This window comes from Eptatretus burgeri, chromosome 11 (assembly GCF_056783735.1).
Source record: "Eptatretus burgeri isolate ZD-2024b chromosome 11, Ebu_testis_v1, whole genome shotgun sequence".
NCBI classification, from domain to species: Eukaryota; Metazoa; Chordata; class Myxini; order Myxiniformes; family Myxinidae; genus Eptatretus; species Eptatretus burgeri.
Window position 1 is genome coordinate 1,861,626 of NC_140971.1, and position 14,049 is coordinate 1,875,674.

At 42.4% G+C, this 14,049-nt stretch overlaps 1 protein-coding gene across 7 annotated transcripts in view; it reads left to right on the forward strand.

Annotated features, from left to right (window-relative positions):
- LOC147016285 (ran-binding protein 3-like) overlaps positions 1–14,049 on the forward strand; it is a 62,422-nt gene that overhangs the window by 41,799 nt on the left and 6,574 nt on the right. For all 7 annotated transcript variants that reach the window (XM_085844875.1, XM_085844878.1, XM_085844876.1 and 4 more), the window contains 3 exons: positions 3,364–3,409; positions 9,633–9,748; positions 13,589–13,706. In XM_085844875.1, coding sequence (XP_085701001.1) covers positions 3,364–3,409; positions 9,633–9,748; positions 13,589–13,706 — 280 coding nt within the window. The remainder of the gene's footprint in view (positions 1–3,363; positions 3,410–9,632; positions 9,749–13,588; positions 13,707–14,049) is intronic.

The following is a 14,049-nucleotide window of genomic DNA, read 5'->3' on the forward strand; positions in this document are numbered from 1 at the left end:
GGGACTGCAGGCAGCCATGCACTTCAGGACTGGTCTCCTTGATCAACTAAGCCCCTGATATTAACTCAGCTTGGGAATTCTTCCACAGACACCTGCTCTGCCTTATGCACAGATTCATCCCATCTCATCTTCAGATATCATACCCATCCTCCTGCCCATCGTACTAAATCCTGTGGTGAGTCGGTTGCTTAAAACAACTTGTCTTCGCTTCCTGTAAGGAAAATCTTACTGAAGGAAATCTCAGATCATTCCACAAAGCCTGCAACAAGTGTGTGTCCACTCTCAGGAGAGCTGGAAAACAACAGCTGTCCAATCTCAAGAATGAGCTTTCAAACTTGTCTCCCTCCTCTAACACCTGGTGGTGCCTTGTCAAGTCTGTCTCAGGTGTATGTTCCCCTTCCATCTCTTCCGTCATTTCAAATGGTACCATGGCCGACTCCGCTCGTGAGAATGCCAAATGCCTCAATTCTGTGTTTGTTTTAAAATCTTGCGTCCTGAACTCCTCTCCTCTCCTCTCCTCTTCTCTCTCTCTCTCTCTCTCTCTCTCTCTCTCTATCTCTCTCTCTCTCTCTCTCTCTCTCTATCTCTCTCTCTCTATCTCTCTCTCGCCAGTTCCACCAAACTGCTCCTGAACTCTGTGTCGTTTGCACCGAAGAAGGTGGAGCATTTCTGGAAACCCTCGACTCCGATTCTATAACTGGACCAGACGACATCAGCTCGACTCCTAAAAACCTGCTCTGATGCTCTTGCACATCCTCTCTCTGCCCTTTTCACCCTATCATTTTCCACAAGTCATCTTCCATCTGCTTGGAATTCTGTCAACATCACAGTATTACATTAAAATGTGCAAAAACAAATCCCCTTAACTACTGCTCGATTAGCTTACTGGACTTCCAATCATCAGCAAGCTCATGGAATCCATCATCGCAGTCGACATCAAATCATTCCTTTTCTCCAAAAACCTCATCTCAGATCATCAGTTCGGATTCAGATCAGGTCACTCCACCTTGGACATGCTGCTTCGACTCTCCCAACAATGGATTGAGCTCCTCAATACTGGACATGAGATCAGAGCCGTCTGTCTCTCTGGACATATCTTGAGCTTTCGGTACAGTCTGCCATCCTACCTTGCTCTCCAAACTGTCTGCCCATGGCATCGGAGGCCAACTCCACTCTTGGATTACTGACTTTTTCCACTCTCGAAGCTAATCTGTAAACCAATGTGTGGCTCTCAGCAGAACCCTTTCATCTCCTCTCCCTGTCAAGGCAGTGTTCTGAGCCCCATATTATTCCTGATCTTCATCAATGATGTATATGACTAGAAAATTCTCTCTATCTCTATCTCTCTCTATCTCTCTCTATCTCTCTCTATCTCTCTCTATCTCTCTCTATCTCTCTCTATCTCTCTCTATCTCTCTCTATCTCTCTCTATCTCTCTCTCTCTTTCTTTTTCTCTTTCTCTTTCTCTTTCTCTTTCTCTTTCTCTTTCTCTTTCTCTTTCTCTTTCTCTTTCTCTTTCTCTTTCTCTTTCTCTTTCTCTTTCTCTTTCTCTTTCTCTTTCTCTTTCTCTTTCTCTTTCTCTTTCTCTTTCTCTTTCTCTTTCTCTTTCTCTTTCTCTTTCTCTTTCTCTTTCTCTTTCTCTTTCTCTTTCTCTTTCTCTTTCTCTTTCTCTTTCTCTTTCTCTTTCTCTTTCTCTTTCTCTTTCTCTTTCTCTTTCTCTTTCTCTTTCTCTTTCTCTTTCTCTTTCTCTTTCTCTTTCTCTTTCTCTTTCTCTTTCTCTTTCTCTTTCTCTTTCTCTTTCTCTTTCTCTTTCTCTTTCTCTTTCTCTTTCTCTTTCTCTTTCTCTTTCTCTTTCTCTTTCTCTTTCTCTTTCTCTTTCTCTTTCTCTTTCTCTTTCTCTTTCTCTTTCTCTTTCTCTTTCTCTTTCTCTTTCTCTTTCTCTTTCTCTTTCTCTTTCTCTTTCTCTTTCTCTTTCTCTTTCTCTTTCTCTTTCTCTTTCTCTTTCTCTTTCTCTTTCTCTTTCTCTTTCTCTTTCTCTTTCTCTTTCTTTTTCTTTTTCTTTTTCTTTTTCTTTTTCTTTTTCTTTTTCTTTTTCTTTTTCTTTTTCTTTTTCTTTTTCTTTTCTTTTTCTTTTTCTTTTTCTTTTTCTTTTTCTTTTTCTTTTTCTTTTTCTTTTTCTTTTTCTTTTTCTTTTCTTTTTCTTTTTCTTTTTCTTTTTCTTTTTCTTTTTCTTTTTCTTTTTCTTTTTCTTTTTCTTTTTCTTTTTCTTTTTCTTTTTCTTTTTCTTTTTCTTTTTCTTTTTCTTTTTCTTTTTCTTTTTCTTTTTCTTTTTCTTTTCCTTTTCCTTTTCCTTTTCCTTTCATTCCACCCTCTGCCATGACATCCCTTATCAAACAGACAGTAGCCTCTTGACAAAATCACAAGATGGTCAAACACTTGGAATATGTCTTTCAATCCTGACAAATCTCGCACGGTCACTATCTCTCTCCGAAAGGACTGTCTGGCAAACCTGAACACCCCATCTACTTTCTCAACAACCCTGTCAAATTCACTCACTCAAACTCTTGGGTCTCACTTTCAGCCATGGTCTCTCTTGGGCAATCCACATTTAAAAGTTGACCTCCAAAGGCAGACACCTTGCTCAGATTGACGTCATAACCAACCAAAGTCTTGAAGATCGTTGGAATCTCTCACAATGCAGCTGAGTCTATGGGCCTATCACTTCACCATCGTCGACAGGTCGGTGGTCTGTTGTCTTCTGCCTCCTTTTTGGTATTGCTCACTCTCCCCTCTCAGTGATTTAAAAAAAAATAATAATAATAATAAATTTCTGCCCCATGTAGCTGCATGACACATGCAGTTCACCAGCAACCCCCTCCTTGTGAAACTCCCAAAATCCAGGATCACTGCTCACCTCCACCCATTTGTTCCTCCATTTTCCTGCTTGTGGAACCACCTTCCATGCTCTCTTCAATCCCATTCTTTCCAATAGGACTTCAAGTCTGCTGATCTGTTCTGTGTTCTAATTCTTTCATGAGCCTTGATTATGTATACAAAAAAAAAAAGTTGAGATTTGTATCCCATAAATGGAACATCTTTGGATTACATGAGATAGGGAACTCTGAGCACCCGGTGGAGGTCTGTCTCGATTAAGGGTGCAGTGTAAGACAGACCAACTTCGAATGCACCGTCAGATATTTATTGTTTGGAAAATAAAAACATAAAGTAGTGCAATTTATTTTCATTTATGTTTTAATTTCATGAGTATGTATCAATTTTAAAGTTTGATAATGTAATAAATGTTGGTGCAATTTTTGTTTGTATTTTTATTGACCCGTAACCTTGTGCCGTGTGGAAGTGCAGTCACCTGTACGTGGAGAGGAGGCAGAAAGGAGTACGACACCCCGAGGTGAATGTGTGCCACTTTGTGTCTCGTCGTGCACGGCGTCCTTATGTTGAAGTGAAAAAGGTCTTCAGTGAGCCGATGCTTTATGCGACTGTTACGTGCCCCCGTCCGGCTGACTGCTCTGTCGGTGTCGATTTTCTCCAATATCGATGTATTCGTGGGCTTATACTGGTATATTGGCATTAAAAAATTGAATAAATATTTTTTACACAGGTTCCAAAAATACGTAATGGTCCAATAGTCCTTACATATTTATGATGTACACATCATTGACATGCGGTAATTTTTTCAAAGTATTCCCACACAGGGACTCCCCCCCCCCCTCATGATGAGAACGGTTATTTTACTTCCAACTTCAACTTGTATTGAAAATGATTTTGTCTTAAAGCGAGATCAGTATTCGTTATCGGCACAGGCTTTCGAAAGCTCACCCGATTCAAATAAATAACCAATTTGCAATTGCTTTAAAACCAGCCATGAGAGCAAAGAAAACCGCGATTGCTTGTACGGTGCTCGGGTGCTGAGGGTTAAAAGTTAAAACCTATGGCACCTACTCCTTGGTATGTTTTCACGTCACACTTTCCACTGTTCCAGGTGCAGCCGATCCAGGTGTTCCAGGTCCAAAGCTTTTTAAATCATGGTATTTAAAGATTGTAAACGCAGTTCTTCGATTTGTTGGTGATAAATAGTAAAAAAAAAAAAAATAATTCATACCTATTTGTTTTTCGATATACCAGCATATTCTGAATTCCAATACCAGTATATCAACATGAAAAATTATACCGGTATAATCGCCAGACCCTCCCTCCGACTCACTGCCCCAATACGTGCCGCAGTGGTTTTCACTCACCAAATCTGAAATTATAGGTCAAGCCCAGTCGGTTATCTCGTGCATTTGACATTCTGACCATAAAAAATTAACTTGTGAGAAATCACTTTGCCCCTTACCATCCCCTACCATTGTTGGCATGCTCACAAAAAGCATACTTGTTGTTTTGACTATGACTGAGCATGGCTTTGATCTGCTCTCAAAAACTCCAGTTAGGTGGGCTCCAGTTAGATAAAACTATGGATGCCATAGTTTGCTTAAAGTATCCATGATGACATCTCTGTGTGTTTCTCACAATGTCGTGTTTTATCTTTTGTTTATTTGCTTCTTTGGGCTGATAGGATACCTCACGGGTAACGTAATTCACCTCTGAGGTGTCCGGTCTGTGTTCATTTCCTGACCCAACAACTATAAACTGTCACCATGGTTTTTTGTAGGTGTGGTGCTTCGGCCTAAGTCACATTTGCTCTACGGCGAGGATCCGGCGGCCGTACGCCCTCTGAATTGACAGAAACGTGTGGCGGCCACAGAGTTTCTGCGGTGGCCTCAGGGTGGCCCTACGCCGTTTGGCTATATTTTACAGGTCATAAGGTTGCCGTGGAATTATAACACGGAGTTATAACTTTTTTCATTTCTACGTTCGCTGTAGCAATTCGACAAGCCGAAAAAAATAAAAATAAATGAACCCACTCGATACCGTCCGTCTGGTCGCACGTTCGCCTTCGGGCCCCCCTGCGGGCACCTTGAGGCTACCTTGCGTCTGCCTTGAAAATTATATGGCCGCCGCAGGGCCCCCTTAAGGTCACCGTGCGACATCAAATCAAAGACCATACAGCAACCCCATGTTTTCAGTCTCCGCAATTTCTAAGACCTAAGGCCTAAGTCACATTTGCTCGACAGCGAGGATACGGCGGCCGTACGCCCTCTGAATTGACAGAAACGTGCGGCAGCCGCAGAGTTTCTGAGGTGGCCTCAGGGTGGCCCTACGCCATATGGCTATATTTTACAGGTCGTAAGGTCGCCGTGGAATTATAACGCGGAGTTATAACTTTTTTCATTTCTACGTTCGCTGTAGCAATTCGACAAGCCGAAAAAAACAAACAAAAAAACTGATTAAAAATATATATATATTAACCCATTCGTTACCGTCCGTCTGGCCGCACGTTCGCCTGAGGGTCCCCCTGCGGTTGCCTTGCGGGCACCTTGCGTCTGCCTGAAATTCTATGGCCGCTGCAGGAACGCCCTAAGGTCACCGTGCGACATCAAATCAAAGACAGTACGGCAACCCCACGTTTTCGGTCTCCACAATTTATAAATACGCCGTGCAGCTCCCCAAAAAATAAAAACATAATGTGACTGCTACATTGTGTGACCGTGGAAATACTGCCGCCGCCATATAATTGCTAGTGGCCGTAGATTTTGGAGACCCCACGGCCGCCGTGGCAAATGTGACCAAGGCCTTACTCCATCGTTAAGCTGAGACCCATCTTACCAGCATTAGCCAGCGGTTATCTAACGATCCCACGGTTCCTTTTGCGAAGAGCAGCCTATCGTGAGCCTGCCCTGACCACCCAGCCGTAGTTGAACATCGGGCCTGGCCGGCTGGTTCATTAAAGATCTGCCCAATCATACTTGCACTGTGAATTGCCAATCCCAAACTCATGGGATGTGTGTAATAATAATAATAATGACGATGATGGTATTTATTTTATTTTATTTATGCAACATGTAAACCTCGCCTCGTCATGTTTCATTGTGCCGACGTCCCACTCGTACCGGATATACACCATGGTTATTGGGTGATCAGCTCACTTAAGCTCAGTACACATATGCACATGTAACGAGTATCAGGTATACTGGAGCGGTGCTAAAATGTACCTTGTTCCACTTGTTATCTGTCTGAAAAACCTATTCATCTTTCATGATACGCTGAAGAACCTCTGATTTTATTCACTATTTGCTGTTCCATAAGGAATTCCTTTTGGAATAGGAAACGCGTCAAGGTGCCATCTCTTGGAGTAAATCCTGTTGTAGTGGATGTTAGTTTGTGGGAAAACGAATCTCATTCGCTATATTACACCTTGAGGGGATCCTTGGAGGTTGAGGAAGCACCGCATACGTCACCGGTTTGTTTCTTTCGTTCCTTCTACAATGCATAAAGCTCCTGAAGGAGATGAAACATGTTCCAGTGGGAAACCCACGAGCATAGACATGTATGATATTTGGACATCTTAAATTAGATGCTGCACGTAGAGTTTTACATACAACTGGTACTGGCATTTCATCAGATCCAGAAATTATGTCATCTTCACAGTTTATTTCCTTCACATAATATGTAAGCCTGGTGTTGGCTTAACGGTTAGGGTGGCTGGCTTAAGATCTCAGGGTCTTGAGTTCTCCCCCCTCCCCCTTCATCATCCACAGGGGAGAGGAGGGAGGTAGGAGGTGAGGGGTGGGAGACGATGCAGACTTACTCACTTCTGCCTTGACCTTTTTTTATTTTTTGTATACCATGTCGAGACTCATGTGAGAGCTGATACGCACAAACTTATAAAAAGGCAGGAGACAAGAGAGGCGGGCGAGGCAAGCACAAAATAGTGGGGAACAAAGACAATAGCAGATCTGTGGAAGGGAGAGGGATTGGCGTGGGGTACACGGGGTAAACAAGATGAACAAGATGGTACTACAGGGACTTTCAGGAAGGAAAACAGGGAATTTGAAGGAGGTGGGTTTGGGGTGGATTAAAGGGAGTAGTAAAGATCATTGTTTTTGATGGGGGAAGGTATGAGATGGTGGTGAAAGGCTGTTTTGAAGACCTGGAGGGAGGAGTGGGATTGAAGAGTGTGTGGGAGTTTCTTTCAAAGGTGGAGAAAAAGAGGAATGAAAGAGTGAAGGTGAGCAGTAATTCTTCATTTTGGCAGTTTCATCAGAAGGGGGTTTTTGGTGGACTTTGAGCACCCTGAGGAAATATTGGGGGGACAGATCACAGACAGGGCGGGGGGGGTTAAGGCCGGAGAGGAGACCATACAAGACAGAAAGACCACCGACCTGCCTCCAGTGAGAGAGTGAGACCCAAAGACTCAGCTTCATCGTGGGAGATACCAATGATCCTAAATGCCTTGGTTTCTACAGCCTGAAGTCGAGCTCGATGTGAGGCAGGAACACCACCCCAGAGGGGGGGAGCAGCTTTTACGTGATTAGTTATGTAATGTAAGCACTGCAGATGAGAGCTTTGTAAGTGGTTAGATGTTCAGGTGTGCCAAGGAAGGACTTTGCATGACGTAAGATGCCCAGTTTGCATGACATAAGACTGGCTTTAGAAGTCAGCTTGGCGAGGTAGCTTTCCCAGGAGAGATCCAAAAGCTTGAATGAAAGGAATTCTTCAAGAGAATTGTTGAGAAAATAGATGGAGGAGGGTTTCAGACGGTCCTTTTGGAGAGACAAAGTGAGGGTGTGAGATTTGTCAGGATTGAAAGACATTCCAAGTGTTTGACCAGCCTGTGCTTTTATCCAGGTCTGCGGAGCGAAGAGGCTGCTGCCTGCCAATCAGAGGGAGGAGAGATGGTACGGCAGAGGGTGAAGTCATCAAAAAAGAGATAAAGAGGATTTTCCAGAGAATCTGAGAGATAATTTATGAAAACCAGAAAAAGCACAGGGCCCAGAACACTGCCTTGAAAAACTCCAGCCTGGACGGGAAGAAGAGATGAGAGAATTCCTTTCAGAGCCACGTGTTGACTTGCCACAGGAAAGGAAGTCTGCGAGCCATGAGTGGAGATTGCCTTGGATGCCAAAGAAAGAAAGTGATGAGCAGTACGGGATGCCAGACCGTATCGAAAGCTCACATTATGTCTTGGGAGATGTCTTTGATCTCATGTTTGGCATTTAGACCTCCTCCGAATTGATGATCGTTAATCAAGACATTCGAGAAGATAAACGATTTGATGTTAGAAGTGATGATGGATTCCATGACCTTCACTGATGATTGGGAAAAGGCTGATTGGTCTGTAGTTGCAGGCATTAATTTTTGCACCTTTTTTGCAGAGCAGTAATATTTGCTGATTTCCAACCAGATGGCAGATGACCTTGAGTAAATGAGAAGGTGAATAGAGCAGAGAGGGTGAGCAAGAACAGAAGAGCAGGTTTTTAGGACACGAGGGCTGATGCCATCTGTACCAGTTGCAGAATCTGAGTCGAGGTTTGACAGCAAGCTTTCCACCTAGTCAGAAGAAAAGGATACAGAGTCCAAAAACAGTTGGGTGCAACTGGGTAAGATGGGTACAGAAAGTGATGGGTTTGGGACACAAGATTTAGATGCAAACACACAGTTTAGGCATTCAGCCTTTTCGCGTGTGGTGTCAGTTGCGCAACCATTTGAGATAAGGCCCGAGGGAATGGAGGAGGAAGACAGATTTGCCGTCTTGCAGCACATGGAGTTGTGTGGGGGGGGGGGCAGTGTACAATAATTGATTAATTGCACGATTTAAATAAATAATAATCATAAAATAATTAATTTCTCAATTGCCGAATAGCATACGTAAACGAACACCGTTTCATCCGAACCTGTAACTTTTTGAAAATTATGTCATTGATCGAAAAATGAATACGGTAATCGATTAACTGATTAATCAATAAATCAAAAATACTCTTTTTAGCCAAATCACTTGGTCACTGTCATTTCCAAATATCAGCTTCCGAGCTCAAAATATGCCTGAGATATTGCCAGGATGAGAAATAAAAGAAATAATTCATAAAAAGGATACTAATTAAGTAATTAATCAATTAATTGATGAATCATAAAATTAAAACAACATTTTTGCCAAAGAACAGCTTCACTTTTGTCCCTAAATTTCAGCTTCTTAACTCTTAACCAAGGATGGCTGAGATATTGCCCAGATAAACAAACAAACAAGAAAACGGAGTAAAAACTGAGTCCTCCCTTTGGTACTCGGCGATGACGTCGTACATCGCCGAGATATGGAATGTGGAAGGAGCGGTGTACATATCTTCGAGACGATAAAATATCGAGTTAGAGTTTAGATAAAGCCATGAGAGAGTCATCAAGTGTGAGCATTACAAAAGAAGCCGATGAGGCCTCAGACCTGTACAGAGCAAACAAAATCGTGGTGATTTGACGTTGAAGCCCCTCCTTAAATGGGGGAAGCCGTGCCCTGAACGGACAGACAGATTGGCGGAGAATATCAATGTAGCTTGCATGTGTGACGAGGATCGTTGTAGATGGTAGATAATGGAATATATGGGATTTGAAGCCAAGTTCACAGGTGTGAACCAAATGGTGTTAAATTTTGAGGTGTGTTTGGCCCATGTTGGGTTTTCTTTGTACCTTTTAATTTCGCCTCCTCACCTTTTTTTTTTTTTAACCTTCTCTTTTTCCATCAGGTCTCTCACTAGCGGAGTCGGCTGAGGTTTACACGCAAAGCCACTCCACCCAATGTTGTGTACTTCGTGAGGTTGAAACGCTTACTGGGGAGGAGTCCGAGAGCAACGTTTTACAGGTAAGCGATGCAAGTATGGGTGGAAGGGCCACATATAAAAATTGAAACGCAGCCACTTTGTTTGAGGGGGGGAAAAAGAAAATTTGTTTGGAAATGCAGGTTTATCAAATACAAATGAGCACACTGACCAATGCTTGCACATCGATGAGATTGTCTGATTAATTTTATTTGTATGCCTCCGCTGACGAAGTCATTGGAGGCATTATGTTTTCTGGTTGTCCGTCCATCTGTACACAAGTGGATGCTAATTTTCCCTTCTTTTTTTTTTCTCTGCAACCGCTTAACCGATTGACACAATTTTCACCATACGTGCACCTCCTCATGTAGAATGTTTTAATGATAATTATAACATCATCGGTCATGCACGTGCTGTGGCAACCATGTTAGGAAAAAGGAAAAACTTTGGACCTTTGTAGCACAGGGACCAAACTTTCAAAAATCTTCTCAGAAACAGCTGAACAGATCACGGTGAAATTTTACAGGTATGATCGCTTATCAATGAACAAAAAGTTCTCCACCGATGACATCATAGGTCACATGGTTTGCCAGCGATGAGTTTTTAAAGAATAAAACTTTAAAAACCACCTTCTCAAGAGCAGCTTGACAGATCAAGGGGAAACTTGACCGACATGTTCCCCAAGCCTTGGGGATACCAGAGTGTTCATGAATAATTGATAAGTCACATGGTCTGGCAGCCACATTAGATTGAACGAAAACCTAAAAAAAAAAAAAATAATTCTTGAACCACTTCATCAATCGACGTGAAACTCCACAATTATGATCTAGCTGTCATGGGGAATACATATTTTAAATTTCAACCTCATCGGACGCATGGTCTGGCAGCCAGAAAACAGCTTTGTTTTCGATGTTCACGCTTCATGGGATCATTAGGTCGTACATGAGCGGTAGGTACTTCCATTGTTTTCAGTGATTACTTTTGGTTCATGTTCCCACAAATTTTCTGGAACTGGAACATCAAAGTTTTTGCAGATGTGCTAGCAAATGACATAATAAACTCTGTTGTGTCATTGTGTGTGTGTGTGTGTGTGTGTGTGTGTGTGTGTGTGTGTGTGTGTGTGTGTGTGTGTGTGTGTGTGTGTGTGTGTGTGTGTGTGTGTGTGTGTGTGTGTGTGTGTGTGTGTGTGTGTGTGTGTGTGTGTGTGTGTGTGTGTGTGTGTTCGGTCATTAAGCATAATATATCATTCTCTTTCCTAAACCCACCTCCACCCCTCACCTTTCTCTCTTCTCTTTTTTTTGTCATACTCCTCTCTCACCCCCTCCTTGCATTCCTCCCTCCCATGGTATAGCAACGTTTGGTGAGGCATAGCTCTCCCCACCTCCCCCCACCCTTCCTCACTCTTCCCCCCTTCCAAGCTTCCCCTCCCTCCTGCCTCCTCTTTCTTCCCTACCTCTCTGCTCTCTTCGTCTCTCTTGCTCCCTCCCTCCTTAAATACCCCTGTCAGCAAAGCGACCAGTTAGTTGTATTTGCGAGTGTAAAATAAAGTTGTGACTCCACAGGAGAAAACTCAGTGCGTCAAATGGTTCATAGAGACGAGATCTGACACGCATGTTCAACATAATTTCTGTCCAAGGTATGGAAGGAATCCACCATTGCAGACAAGATCAGAGTGGTACAAGAGATTTAAGGAGACTGGAAGTAGTCAGAAATAGAAAAGTACCGGTCGACCAAGCACAAGTGTAGCAGATGTTGAAGTAGTGCGTGAATATTTAGCTCTTATTCGAGCCTCGACAATGCATACAAAAAAAAAATCATTTCAACAAAGTCCCAGAAAATCAATCCGACACACATCCAGACAATTGGGACTACCAACCACAACTGCACACAGGACTTTGCTTGAAAGATTGAAACTTTATTCCGATGAGGTGTAGATCCTGCAGGAATTTAAACCAAAAGACGGACCCAAGCGCAAGGCGTTTGCCTTGGAAATGTTCAGTCGCATCGAGGATGACGAAGATTACCTAAAAAAGGTCATGTTCACAGATGAAGCTTTCTTTCATGCATCGGGGAAGGTCAACCAGCACAATGTGAGGATCTAGGGCTCTGAAACCCCCCACATGGTCATTGAACACGTATGTGATAGTCCAAAGGTCAATGTGTGGTGTGGCCTTCTCCATGACTGTGATGTGGATTTTTTAAACCCACCTTGTTGTGATCGTTGTCCTCCTGAAGGATTCTAACTGGTCGATTGTGGAATCCTATTTGACTTCAGACAGAGTTTAACGTTTGTCCGATTTGATTATAAAACCCTACAAAAACCCTATCGACACTGATAAAACTGATGTCCACACAAGTCCTTCCTTGTGAAACAATTTATTTCCTAATTATACACCATACACTTCTCACCCTTGTACAATGAACTTAAGAATCCCCATTGATTGCAATATTATTTGGTTCTATTTCATTTATTCTTACTTTAGTTAACAGTTAGACCAACCCGATTCAATTCACTGCCATTACATTAGAGAGTTTTATTCTAACTTGGTACTTGGTCAGTTCCAAGGAGTACGAGCCACTGAGAAACTATACTTCCTCACGTGCTCGTACTCAGAAAATGTGTCTTTCAAAACATTTTATACTTCCATGAGAGAGAGGTTGGGGGATATTCACCCAGACTGTAGACGTGTCCTTTAGACAAAAAGTCACTTCGTACATTTTCTAAGCAAAGGTTCATTTATCAGCTCGGTCACTCTGCTCCAGAACAACACATTTCTTATCATTTAGGGCAAAAGTCTTTTGGCCAGAAATGACAGCCAATTCAATTTGGAGCATAAAAGTTACATTTCTGAAACTCCATTTGTTACAATTTAAAATACATTAATATAATTTTTTTCCCCCACAACTGCTTGGTGGGTTCGTTTTTCTTTGCGGAGGATACAGTGACCTCAACAATTTGCATGAACATGTTGGAAGGATTCAACTTCCCACAGATTGAAGACCTGCAACCCGATATCATTTTTCAATAGGACTGCACTCCTCTCCCTCCTCCCCCCTAATTGAGCCTTAGTCCTTGAGCCATCCTGAATGAAGAATTTCCATGTCGCTGGCTTGGCCGAGATGGACAAAACCGCCTGGCCCCCACGATCACGAGACATAACCCCATTTGATTTTTTGTTTCTGTGGGGGTTTGTCAAAGATGTTGTCCACAACACCAAGGTGGCAAACTCGCAGGATCGTCACTCTTGTATCACAGCTGCATGTGCAATGGTGGATGCAAACATGGTAAGCCGAACATGGCAAGAATTCTTGTACCGCGTTGATGTTCTGCGTGTGACCCATTGAAGTGTATCGATGGTGTGTACAAAACTTTACGAGTTTCTGTATTGTATAAACCAAAAGGTATCGTCGTATCATTTGTGTTTCTAAATATATTAATAACCAAAGTTGGCCTCGTCTTTTTGAAACACCCTGTACTTTTAAAATCCTGGCTGTCACTCCAACTCCACTTCTTCATCGCTTCTCCTCTCGATGGAACTGCCTTCCAGACGCTATTCTTTCCCACTCTTCCATGCAGGGCTTCAAGCAGGTAGCTCAATTTCAACACCTAAGCTCAATTTGGAGCATCATAGCAAAGGAGTTGAATACTTATTGACTCAAGACATTTAAGCTTTTCATTTTAATTAATTTGTAAAAAAAATTCTCAAGACATGTTTTCACTGTCATTAATGGGATATTTTGTGGCTCGGTGATAAAAAATTTCAATTTAATCTTTTAAATTCAGGCTGGAACACAAAAGGTGACAAAAGTCAAGGGGTGGGAATACTTTTTGAAGGTACTGTATCTGCTGCTTCTGCTGTTGTTGACACTGTCTTTTGTCACAGTTGCAATGCAAGCTGTTTGTCCTGGAGACAAACTCTCAGATATGGAGGGAGAGAGGCAGAGGCATTCTCCGTCTCAATGACAGAGCTCTTCCTGGTGGGGGCCTTTCGTCTCGTCTGGGTACGCTTCATCCATTAAATTCCTCCTCTTTCTTTGCTTCCTTTTTTTTTCTTCTCAATTCATCTTCCTTGTTGTGTATTTCTCCTTTCTGTGGAATATATTGTATGAAATATATAAATATCGAAAATATTAGGAGTGCAATGCACCATAAATGTGAAAATGAAGATTCCCCATCAGACATTTTGATGAAAATGACCCGCCAAGGCATTTTTGGGTGATAAGTGGCCGTTTCCATCGCAGTGATAAGTTGCAAAGCTGGGTCTGGTTCCCTTTGTTAACTATATTCTGTTATGTATATCTCTTTTATGACTGAATTTAAAAATCATTTTCCTCTGGCTTGTCA